Source organism: Miniopterus natalensis, chromosome 1 (genome assembly GCF_054644295.1).
Source record: "Miniopterus natalensis isolate mMinNat1 chromosome 1, mMinNat1.hap1, whole genome shotgun sequence".
NCBI lineage: Eukaryota > Metazoa > Chordata > Mammalia > Chiroptera > Miniopteridae > Miniopterus > Miniopterus natalensis.
In genome coordinates, this window is record NC_142081.1 from 117,598,194 (window position 1) to 117,610,417 (window position 12,224).

Here is a 12,224-nt window from a genome sequence, read left to right on the forward strand (position 1 = left end):
ACCAAGCTAGATTCTTCGGAAGCTAGCAGTGGTCTAGCTGGATGTTAAACTCACCCCCTCCGAGGACCAAACCGGAATTACAACTAAATTATAGAACAATCAACCTGAATATCCAGCAAAGACCACCTGAACAGAAGGCTTATAACCAAGGACTTACAGAAGAAGCCACATAGAGACTGGTAGGAGGGGCAGAGACATGGAAAGGGCTGGCTCTGCTCCTATGTGGGGAGGTTGAGAATCTGGAGGGATATCTCAGCTGCAAAGGTTCCTCCCAAGGAGTGTGGGGTCTCAACCTCATTCCAGGTTTCCCAGCCCAAAACATAAAAGCCAGGAAGAAGAGCCCACATAACACCTGGCTGTGAAAATCAGTGCAGATTCTGTCCACCAGGATGAGACAGAAGTCTGCTAGAAACCCAGGTGCCCTCTTAAAGGGCCAACACACAAAATCCCATTAGTGGCCACTCACCCTGGGCTCTGGCAGAGAGAAGGCGGCTCAGAGAGGACTTGAGTCACACAGAGAAGGACTGGGTTGTGTCCTTCTTGAGGAGAGGGTTAGAGGGAGAGCCAACAAGCTCCCTATACTGAGCTCTCACCCATACTGCCCACAGATGCCATCTTTACACCACCTTTCCTGGGTTTATCACTTTCCTCTATAGGGCACCAGCCTGGAGGAAGGCACTAAGCCCATTTTCCTGACTCCCTGTGGCTCCATCCTGCCGAGATCTAGCCCTGTGGAGGAGTCCCTGGCTGTGGCTAGCCTGAGCCCATGATGCAGACTTTCTTGGAGAGCTCTTGAGGAGGACCAGGCAGTCTTAGGAGGTGTCAGAGACAGGCACAGGGTGAGACTGAGTTGTGTGACTCTGAGGTGGGGGCCATTTCCTCCAATCTCCCCATGGTGGGTATGACCTGATCACCCTGACACAGGAGATCCACCAGCCTCACCCTCTCCACTCCTGGTGACCCCACGCTGCTGAATTTGTATGCTTCAGGGGAGTTTGCTGCTGCTGCCAGTCTTGGCCGGCAATACAGACCTCCTGGGAGAGCTCCTGAGGAGATTTGGGAGGACTTGGGGTGTTGGAGGTGGGCAGAGGAAAAGACTGAGCTATGTGGCTCTTGGGCAAGGGCCAATTTTTTCTCCATGGCCTGACTACACACAGGAAATCCACTAGCCACACTCTCCCAACACTCAGTGCTCCCTTCCTGCAAATTCTCACCCTGCAGAGGAGACTTTGGCTGCAGCCAGCCTGGGCCCAATGTGCAGACTTTCTTAGAAGGCTTTCAAGGGAGTCCAGACAGACAAGGGGTTGTGAAGCAGCTGGCAGGTGGAGGCAAATCTTGGAGTGCCTTGGGCCTTTTGCTGACGTTCCTTTAGGCTTGGTGCTGGTGGGAGCTGTCCTTGGTCCATAACTTAGTCCCTCCTACATGCACCCAGGCCCAGCAGAGGAAGACACAAACTGTGAATCACTTTGTAGCTCCAAATGGGTGGGTAGCCCAGGGATGGTCACAGGCAGTGCCTAACATTGACCTATACTGGAGTCCCTCCCATGAGGCCCCAGAACTAACATGTCTGGTGGCAGGCTTCAGATCACTTGAGAGCATGACCCAATTAGCTCCACAAGCAGTAGTCCCAAAGGGAGAGCTCAGCAGGTAACAGATCCTTCTGGGGTGAATTTTGCTTTCTGAGCTCATACACTGTGGTGGGAGTTAATCCTCATAGTCAGCCAGTCTGAGGGCTGACCCTGCCCACAATGGGCCAACAGCAATCCAGACTCAGCTACAACAAGAGGGTTCACATAACCCACACAAGGGACACTCCTGAAGCATGTAGCTCAGGTGATCACGGAGACTGAGCCACTGAGCCCCACAAGACATCTACTACATAAGGGCACCATACCAAGACTGGGAGACATAGCAGATCTAATACAAGAAAACAAATACAGAGAGGCAGCCAAAATGAGTGACAAAGAAGTATAACCCAAAGAAAATAAGAGAAGTTCCCAGAAAAAGAACTAAATGAAAACAGAGGCAAGCAACCTACCAGATATGAAGTTCAAAACAATGCTGGAAGAATGCTCAATGAACTTAGAAGAAGAATGGATGAACTCGGTGAGAATTTAAACAAACAGATAATAAGCATAAAAAAGACAGAACCATACAAAGGAACCAGTCACAAAAGAAGAATATACTATTTGAAATGAAGAATACACTAGAAGGAATGAATAACAGGTTAGATGAAGCAGAAGATCAAATCAGCAGTATGGAAGACAAACATCTCATAGTAGAAAACACCCAATCAGAGCTGCAAAAAGAAAAAAGTATTTTAAAAAATGAGGATAGTTTAAGGAACCTCTACAGCATCAAGCATAGAAACATCTACATCATAGGGGAAAAAGGGAGAAGAGAGAGAGCAACTAATTGAAAACCTGTCTGAAGAAATAATGACTGAAAATTTCCCTCACCTGGCAAAGGAAACAGACATATGAGCCCAAGAAGTGAAGACAGTCTCAAATAAGATGAACCCAAAGAGGCCCACACAAGTCACATCATAATTAAAATACCAAAGGTTAAAGGCAAAGAATCTTAAAAACAGCAAAAAGAAGACAATTAGTTACCTACAAGGGAGCTTCCATTAGACTTCCAGCTGATTTTTCAACAGAAACTTTGCAGGCCAGAAGGGATTGGCATGAAATATTCAAAGTGATCAAATGCAGGACCTACAATCACAATTACTCTATCCAGCAAAGCTGTCATTTAGAATCAAATGGCAGATAAAGAGCTTCCCAGATAAGAAAAAACTAAAGGAGTTTATTACCACCAAACCAGTATTACAAGAAATGTTAAAGGGATTCTTTAAGAAAAAGAGGAATATAATTATAGATAATAAAATGGCAATATATACATACCTATCAAGAATCATTTTAAATATAAAATCATGTAAATGCATTAAATGCTCCAATCAAAAGACATAGGGTAGTTGAAAAGGTAAAGGAATTAATCCAAAAAGAGGCTATAACCCTGATAATAGGACCACCTAACATAGGAACACCTAAATATATAAAGCAAATGTTGATGGACATAAGGGGAGAGATCTACAGTAATACAGTCATAGTAGGGGCTTTTAACTACCCTCATTGACATCAATGAATAGATCTTCCAGAGAGAAAATCAACAAGAACATAGTGGCCTTAAATGGCACAGTAGAGCAGATGGACTTATTTCATATTTGCAGAACACCTCACCCTAAAGCAGCAGAATATACATTCTTTACAAGTGCACATGGAACATTTTCCCAAATAAACCACATGTTAAGACACAAAACAAATCTCAATAAATTTAAGATTGAAATTATATCAAGTATCTTCTTTTACCATAATGGTATAAAACTAGAAATCAATTACAAGAAAAAAACTGAAAACACACCAACTTGTGGAGGCCAAACATGTCACTAAAAAATGAATGGGTTCACAGTGAAATCAAGAAAGAAATCAAGAGATACCTTGAGACAAATGAAAATGAAAACACAAAAACTCAAAATCTATGGTACACAACAAAAGCAGTCCTAAGAGGGAAATTCACGGCAATATAGGCCTACCTCAGGAAAGAAGAATAATCTCAAATAAGCAATCTAACCTTAAACCTAAAGGAACTAGAAATAGAACAACAAACAGAGCTAAACGTGAGTAGAAGGAAATAATATAGATCAGAGCAGAATCAAACAAAATAGAGTCCAAAACAAAAACAAAACAAAAAGAAGAAAGATCAATGAAACCAAGAGCTGGTTCTTTGAAAAGATAAACAAGATTGGTAAACCTTAACCAGACTCATCATCAAGAAACAAATAAAATCAGAAATAAGTGAGGAGAAGTAACAACTGACACCACAGAAATACAAAGGATTGTAGAAAATTACTATGAACAACAAATTGGACAATTTGAAACATATGGATAAATTCCTAGAAACATACAATCTTCCAAAACTGAATCAAGGAGAAACAGAAAATCTGAATAGAGTGATTACAACTAATGAAATAAAAGCAATAAACAACAACAATAACAACAAAAAATAAACACCTCCCAACAAACAAAAGTCCTGGACCAAATGGCTTCATAGGTGAATTCTATCAAACATTTAAAGAGCTAACATCTGTCCTTCTCAAATTATTCCTAAAAATTCAAAAGGTGGAAAGACTCCCAAGCTCATTTTTTAAGGCCAGTATTGTTCCAATTCCAAAACCAGATAAAGATATTACAAAGAAAGAAATTACAGGCCATTATCCCTAATGAACATAGATGCAAAATTCCTCAATAAAATATTAGCAAACCAAACTCAGCAATACATTGAAAAGATCATACACCATGATCAAGTGAAATTTATTCCTGGGATGCAAGGTTGGTATAATATCAGTAAATCAATAAATGTGATACATCACATAAACAAAATGAAAAATAAAAATCATATGATCATATCAATTGGTGCAGAAAAAGCATTTGACAAAATCCAGCACCCATTTATGATAAAAACTCTCAACAAAGTGAGAATAGAGGGAACATACTGGCCATATAGGAAAAACCCACAGCTAACATCATACTCAATGGGGAAAAACTAAAAGTGTTTTCAATTTAGATCATAAACAAGACAGGGGTGTCCACTCTTATTCATCATAGTACTGGAAGTCCTAGCCACAGTAATCAGACAAGAAGGAGAAAGAAAAGACATCCAAATTGGAAAGGAAGTAAAACTGTCATTATTTTCAGATGACATAATACTGTATATATAGAACCCTAAAGATTCTACCAAAAACCCCCACTAGAAATGATAAATGAATTCAGTAAAGTAGCATGATTCAAAATAAATATTTAGAAACTGGTTGCATTTTTACACACCAATGATGAAGTATGAGAAAGGGAAACTAAGAAAACAATCCCATTTACAATTGCATCAAAAAAATAAAATACCTAGAAATAAATTTAACCAAGGAGATAAAAGTCCTGTACCTGGAAAATTATAAGACACTGAAGAAAAAAAATTGAAGACGATAAAAATAAATGGAAGCATATACCATCCTCATGGACAGGAATAATTTACATCAATAATTAAAGTGTCCATACTACCCAAAGCAATATAGATATTTGATGCAATTTTTATCAAAATACCAATTGTGTATTTCACAGAACTAGAAGAAATAATCCAAAAATTTATACTAAACCAAAAAAGACCCTGAATAACCACAGCAATTTTGAGAAAGAAGAATAAAGTTGGAGTTATCATCCTACCTGATATCAGTCTTGGCAACAAATTCTCAGATAAGTCACCAAAATCACAGGCAACACAAATAAAAACAAATAAGTGGGACTACATTAAACTAAAGAGCTTCTGCACTGCAATGGAAACCACCAACAAATTGAAAAGACAAACCACAGAACAGGACAAAATATTCTTTTTTTTTCCTGTTTTAAGTTTTCAGTTCTATCATTGACGATGCTTTCTTCAACTTGGTACATATACCTCCTAAATATTGCAATATGCCTCCTAGGAGAGCATGTCTGTCTGATGGAAAATGGTTCTTGTAGATACACCATTACTCTAACGATGTAATCTAAGATCAAATCTTTTTTATTGTTTGACAGCTGCATATATTCATCTTGCTTTCAGATAAAACTCCTGTCATTTCATAGGTTACTGTTAAACTTTCTCCACATTATGTAGCTTTGTGATTCATTTTTAGATAAAAGAGCTAGATCTTATATCAACCCCCATCGAATTTTATCTTGATGGTTTTAGTGCATTGTTTCTTTGGTTTGATGGTGCTCTTCATTGCATTCATCGTTCTTTCCAATAGCGTGTCATCCATAAAGTTGATGTATCTATCCATAATACAGAGTCAAAGGAAGTAGGAATTTTTAAGGTAAAAAAATCTTCTTTACAGGCTCTCTGCTCTGTGCAGGAATAATTTCTGTGTCATTTGAGTATAAGAGTACAATAAAGTAAAACATCCCCCAGCTCCTTTCGTTCCCTTGACCCATGTCCTTAATAGGACCTCACTTTGCATATTTGACATAAAGTCTCTTGCTTTGTTAAAGGAAGCAGAAAAGTTTATAAAGGTGTTGTTTGCCCTAGCCGGTTTGGCTCAGTGGTTGGAGCATTCGCTCTTGGACTGAGGAGCCCCAGGTTCGATTCCAGCCAAGGGCACGTACCTGGGTTGTAGGCTCGATCCTTGGCCCTGGTTGGGGCGAGTGTGGGAGGCAACCAATCAATGTCTCTCTCTCTTCCTCTCTCTCTCTTCCACATTCCCTGAAAAACAATGAAAAAAATATCCTCAGGTGAAAATTTTAAAAAGATGAAAGTGTTGTTCAACTATTTATAACTTCACATATTGTATTGTTAAACTAGGAATAGATAATGGTGGTACTTATGGAAACTGAAGCAGAGAGAAGTTAAGAAAACACTTAACTAGTAGAACTAAGTCCAAATGCAGCAGCCTGGCTCCAGGGTTCTTTCCTGAAGGATTCATATACTTCATCAAAATGTAAAAATTCAACTTGAAAATTTATATATACCATATAGTGAAAGACTAAATTTTAATGAGTTAAAAATGAATGCAGCATATCTGTGTACAATTCAAGTTCATTACACCTAATTTGACATTTACAGTAACAATCATAGCTCTGTTTTATTATTTACTTTTGAATGACAGCACATATACCATAATGATTTCCATCTCTTTAGGGGATTTTAGAAAATTTCAGCTCAAATATTAGAATAAAAAATGACGAGCCCAGCCAAGACTAAAGAAGCTACATTCTACAATTTTAAAAAATGTACAAATATTGATTCCACACACACTTTGGTGAAAAACAAATGTCAAAGTTATTCTCAGTGCCACGGGCAGGGGTCATGGATCAGGATGGCAGAGCTCTGTCCAGGGATGGCTGATGGCCCCTGCAGGAGAGCCAAAGTGCTGACTGAACACAGTCCTTGCGCGTTCAGCTCTCCCAGGTTAACTGGATTGCTGACGGGCGCACTGCATACTCTGCATGAAATTCTACGAAGACTCGATGTGAGGAGGCCACGAAGGGAGCTATGTTAGTGTCCTAAAATTGAAAAAAAAAAAAAAAAAAAAGTAACAAGTTATATTTTTCATAAAGTTGAGCATTTTTCAAAAATGTTAGCATAGTAATAAAGGTACTACATAAAGCAGTAAAAAATTTACACTAAACCGTCATATATGTCTAGAAGTAATCTTGTTGGGAATTACTTTATAAAAGAATATTGCTGCAGTTAGGGGTTGAAGGGAAATGGGGTGCTACGGATACAGTTTCCATTACTGGGGCTGGGGGTAATGAAAATGTTTTAAAATTGATTGTAGTGATGATAGCTACACAACTTTCAGTCTACTAAAAACTTTTCAATTAGACACTTTAAGTAGATGAATTATATCTCAGTATAATAATTGCCATTAAAAACTGAATTTCCGATTCAAGTTCTTACTAAAATTTTAATTTTTCTGATGAAAATGCGTATTTATATTTGCGACTAAAACAATTATATGAGTAAAGTATACTACTCTCTCTCCTTAATATCTATAGTTTTCTTTGGGGATTTATTTTCATATCCTTTCTGTGGAACAATGTGTTTGGGGGTGGGGTTAGTAAATGGCTTTCATCATTCTCTCATTTCCCAAACATTCACTTAACAGATATGTATCAAGAGACTTCCATGTTGCAGGCATTTTTTTTTTTTAGCACTGGGGATATAAAAAATGAGCTAAACAGAAAAAACATCTCGCTCTCATGAACTACATTCTAATGGAGGAGGCGGACTATGAGCCAAATATGTCGGTAAACTCTGCAGGTGGTTGAGATTGTCCTGGAGTCTGCAGTTTGGGGCCTGCTCTTCTGTTCTGCTGGGTCTCACTGCATCAGCCCTCCCCAAGAATCATCAAAAGACAGACAATTCCGAGACAGTAAATTATTCAAGTGAGTGCAGCACAGAGAATTTTTTTCCAAAGAGATATCTCAAGGTATAGACAATGTTGCCTATTCCCGCACCCCATGCAATTTTTTCTTTCCATTTTAATCTGCCCCCAAATTTCCAATTATTGTTTTACATTGACAAACTAGTGTGAACAGTTAACCCAAGTTTTAAACTCTCCTTTGATTCTCCTACTTTTTCCTGTTATTCTTTCATGTTTAGATTTTGTAACTTAGATTAACAGTCTAAGGAGTGACTTTTACCATCACTCTGGAAGTAAACTGATTTTTGGGGGCTTGAAATACTAAAGAAATCAGTTGCATCTGTAAGTTTAAAAAGAAAATAGTTACATTTAAAATGAAGTCCATGTTTACCAAAGAAAATGTAAAACTAGTATTGTAAACACCCAGAGTTTTAAAAAACTGACATATTGCCAGCTGGCTTGGCTCAGTGGTTGAGGGTCGACCTATGAACCAGGAGATCACAGTTCTATTCCCGGTCAGGACACATGCCCAGGTTTGGGGTTTGATCCCCAGAAGGGGGCGTGCAGGAGGCAGCTGGTCAATGACTCTCTCTCATCACTGATGTTTCTATCTCTCTCTTCCCCTCCCTTCCTCTCTCCGAAATGAATAAAAAAGTATTAAAAAAAAAAAACCACAAAAAAAAACTGGCATATCTAGTTATAGACTTGGAAGTTAGTTATAAACTTCAATTTAATGCGACATTGGTTTAAATGGCAGTTCAGTTCTCCTCTCCGTGCCTCAGTTTTCTTTTATCTGCAAAGTCCAGGTTATCCTTGTTCTTGCCACATCACAGAGTTGTCTCTGTGGGGAGCAAATGGGGTTGCATGTTTGAAAGTCACTGAAAACAAAACAAAACAAGCCGTGCAGATATAAAGTAATGGTGCTATTAAAGTGGCCTCTTTTCCTCCTTTTTGAAATGTTTACAAATTCAGCTAAATGTCTAAGACCTAGTCAGCCTCTAACTCTGAAATGTGACACGCCGACCGGCTTTTCTTTTCTGTGAATCCCCTCTGAATGACAGTGACACAGTATCTACCGGCCAGGTGACTAAAATTGCTCCCCAGGGAATTAACTCTGTATATAAGGATAGAGCTACCGGAGAGGTTTTCAAAGTGTTGTCTATAAACCAAAGAGGATTCATCAAATAAATTAAGCTGTACCTATGCAATAGAATACCATCCACTGATTAAATATGATACACCAGTGTTTCCATTGGCATGGTAAGATGTTAATGATATTTTGGTAAGTGAAACAACCATATCACAAAAGAGTATAAAATATGTGTGCGTATGCAAATATACTCAGGAAAAGTGTTTTTGAAGAATGCATGAGAGAATTCCCAGGGCTTTGGAAAAACTTCATTTTCTGATAATCCTGAAAATAACATTTATCAATTTTACAAGTAGTGTTATATTAAAAAAAAACAACTATCCAGCTTTTCAGATGATGTAACTCACTGTTGGGTTTGATTAGAAAGCCTAAATGGCTAAAGGTTAGAACAGTGAGAAGTAGCTACCCTCCCATCAGCAATCACACTTCCCTTACTTAAAAGCTCTGTAAGTATCCACTTGCAGTAAAATGGGAGGGCAATGAGGGAACATGCAAGCAATGTTGACTCAACGCCAGAAATCAAACTTGATATTTAGGGAAGATCCAGTCCATCGGAATTTTACAAAAGCTATCAAACTTTTAGTCACCGGACCGATCTTTAATATCTGTGTCTTTCTTCAAAGAACCCCCACAACTTTCAACAAAAAGCAGATGAAATGGAGCCAGGCATCCAAATGTTTTAAAGTTCTAATCATGCAGAAACAAACACTGGTATTCAACCTTGAGTGGTGCATTGAAGTGGGGCTTTTAAAAAACAACGTGCCACAGCTCTTCTCCCAGGAATTCTGATTCAGTAGCTGTGAGTACTGGAAGTCTGCAATGTAGTAACTGTAACTGTAACCGCATAGGTGATTCCTATGTAAAAACTGTAAATAACTGAGTAGGTAATTCAGATGCACGATTGAGTTTGGTAACTGTATTACTATTAATTTAATGCAATGCCCACTAGGTGGCACTCGTGCTCCCCCAAACAGAAAGAAAAGTCAGAAAACTATACTGAATATGTAAAAGTACATTGTGCTGTGTACTTCCCATGTGTCTGCCTTTAAAAATGTATACTAAGTTGCTTTCATTACTTAAACACAATGAATGGGAATTTGAAAATCTTGCTTTACTCACTGTGCCGCAATATGGTCCAGAGGATGGAGAATTAACATCTGGTCCATCATAGAGTATAAGATAGTTCTGGACACAGTCTCCAGGATCATCAATACTGATGAAGTAAAAGTTGATGGTGACAAGTCTTCCAGCAGGAGCAATGATGGCCCATTCACAGTGAGTGTTGTTTGGGTAAGTGCCCGGATAGCCGGGGCTGGTGAAGGAGCCTCGGTCTCCATAAAGAGTTCCACCACAGCCTGTAAGAAATGATTGCAGGAAGTTTGATTCAACAAAGAAGAAACCAGCTAGGAGTCCTTTAGGGCACTTGTAAGGCAATAAGATGGGGATGCTGTTTCCTGAAGGTGCTGAGACCCTTTGCAAGAACAGTGGAGGAGGAAACCCTTTTCTTGTTTCTCCTTTGGGCCAAATCCCTCACCACCTGGCCTCCCCATGTCTCCCCCACCCCTTTCTCCACCCTGTATTCTTTTTCCTCTCTATCATGACCTAGAGAAAGCTTCCTCCAGGTCTGTTCTTTTTTTTTTAATCTTCACCCAAGGATATTTTTCCCATTGCTTTTCAGAGAGAGTGGAAGGGAGAGAGAGAAAGAGAAACATCGATATGAGAGAGACACATTGTTTAGTTGCCTCCTGCATGTGCCCCTACCAGCGCTGGGGATGCAGCCTGCAACCAAAGTACATGTCCGTGGCTGGAATTGAACCCAGGACCCTTCAGTCCGCAGGTCAATGCTCTTACCACTGAGTCAAACCAGCTCCAGCTCCAGGTCTTTTCTTTGAAAATGGTGGGTTGAGAACACAGTGGGAAAACTGTGAACTAGATTAAATAACTGGAGGAGAGAGTAATTAAAGTTGTGTGTGCTTTTGATGGTAGAGTTCTTCATAAGCAGTAAGTTCTTGATAATGATGTGGGTGAAGTAAAATAGTGCAATTTACAACAGCTAAGATCTGGAAAGAGCCCACGTGCCCATCAGGAGATGAGTGGAAAAAAAGGCTGTGGGACATTCACACCATGGAATACTATGCAGCTGTAAAGAAGAAGGATCCGTACCCTTTGGGTCAGTATGGATGGAATTGGAGAATATTATGCTAAGCAAAATAAGCCAGGCAGAGACAGACAAACATCACATGATCTCACTCATATGCAAAATCTAAAGAACATAATAAACTGATGAACAAAATAGTTTCAATGACATAGAAGCATGGATCAGACTGACGAATCTCAGAGGGAAGATGGGGGGTGGGTGGTGAGAAGAGATTAACCAAAGAATTTATATGCATATATGCAAAACCCATGGATACAGACAATAGCGTGGCGAAGGCCTGGGGGCAGGAGTGGGTGTGGGGTGGAAGCGGTCAATGGGGAAAAAAGGGGACATCTGTAATATTTTGAACAACTGGAAAAAAAAGTGAAATTTCAGGGCTGAACAAAAAAGAATGTGTTCTTGGAGATTTGGGCAGTAATTATTGTAAAAGTGACTTTACTGGGCTTATAACTGACAGTTCCGAGATTGACACACTTAAAGCCAAAAAAAAGTAAGTGTTGGTATCAATTTGTTTAATTTGTTAACTGTATATGAAAACTAACATTATTTAGACCACACAGCCTTGGGGATCCAGATATGGTACTGCTCAGGAAGAAGGTACATGGCATGGCAAAAAAATAATAATAATAAAATAACTGGGCTGGGTTATGACCACTGGAGTCTGGTCCTGCCTCTGCCATAGTCTAGCTGTGCATTTTGGGCAATTCATTGATTTGGTGTTGTATGTCGTCATCTGTAAGATTAAGGTATTGAAGCTTATCTTTAAGTATCTTTGGATGGCGAGAGTCCATTACCTATTATTATCTCGATAGAACATTTTTCTTGTTCTATCATTTTTATCATTCTTATTTTGAAAGTCTTTAGGTATTTTGAGGACACTTCACAAAGTATTCTTTCTCTCTTGAGTTAAAGGTACTGACATGACTTAAATTTTCTTCATTTATTTGAAAAACAACCAAAGG

The 12,224-nt window shown here is 39.1% G+C and overlaps 1 protein-coding gene across 1 annotated transcript in view; it reads right to left on the minus strand.

Moving 5' to 3' along the window:
- Positions 1–6,531: 6,531 nt before the first annotated feature.
- CUBN (cubilin) overlaps positions 6,532–12,224 on the minus strand; it is a 256,784-nt gene continuing 251,091 nt past the window's right edge. The window contains exons 66-67 of the mRNA XM_016213239.2: positions 10,224–10,459; positions 6,532–7,091 (exon numbers count right to left, since the gene is read on the minus strand). Of these exons, the coding sequence (XP_016068725.2) occupies positions 6,984–7,091; positions 10,224–10,459 (344 nt within the window). The 3' untranslated portion in view covers positions 6,532–6,983. The remainder of the gene's footprint in view (positions 7,092–10,223; positions 10,460–12,224) is intronic.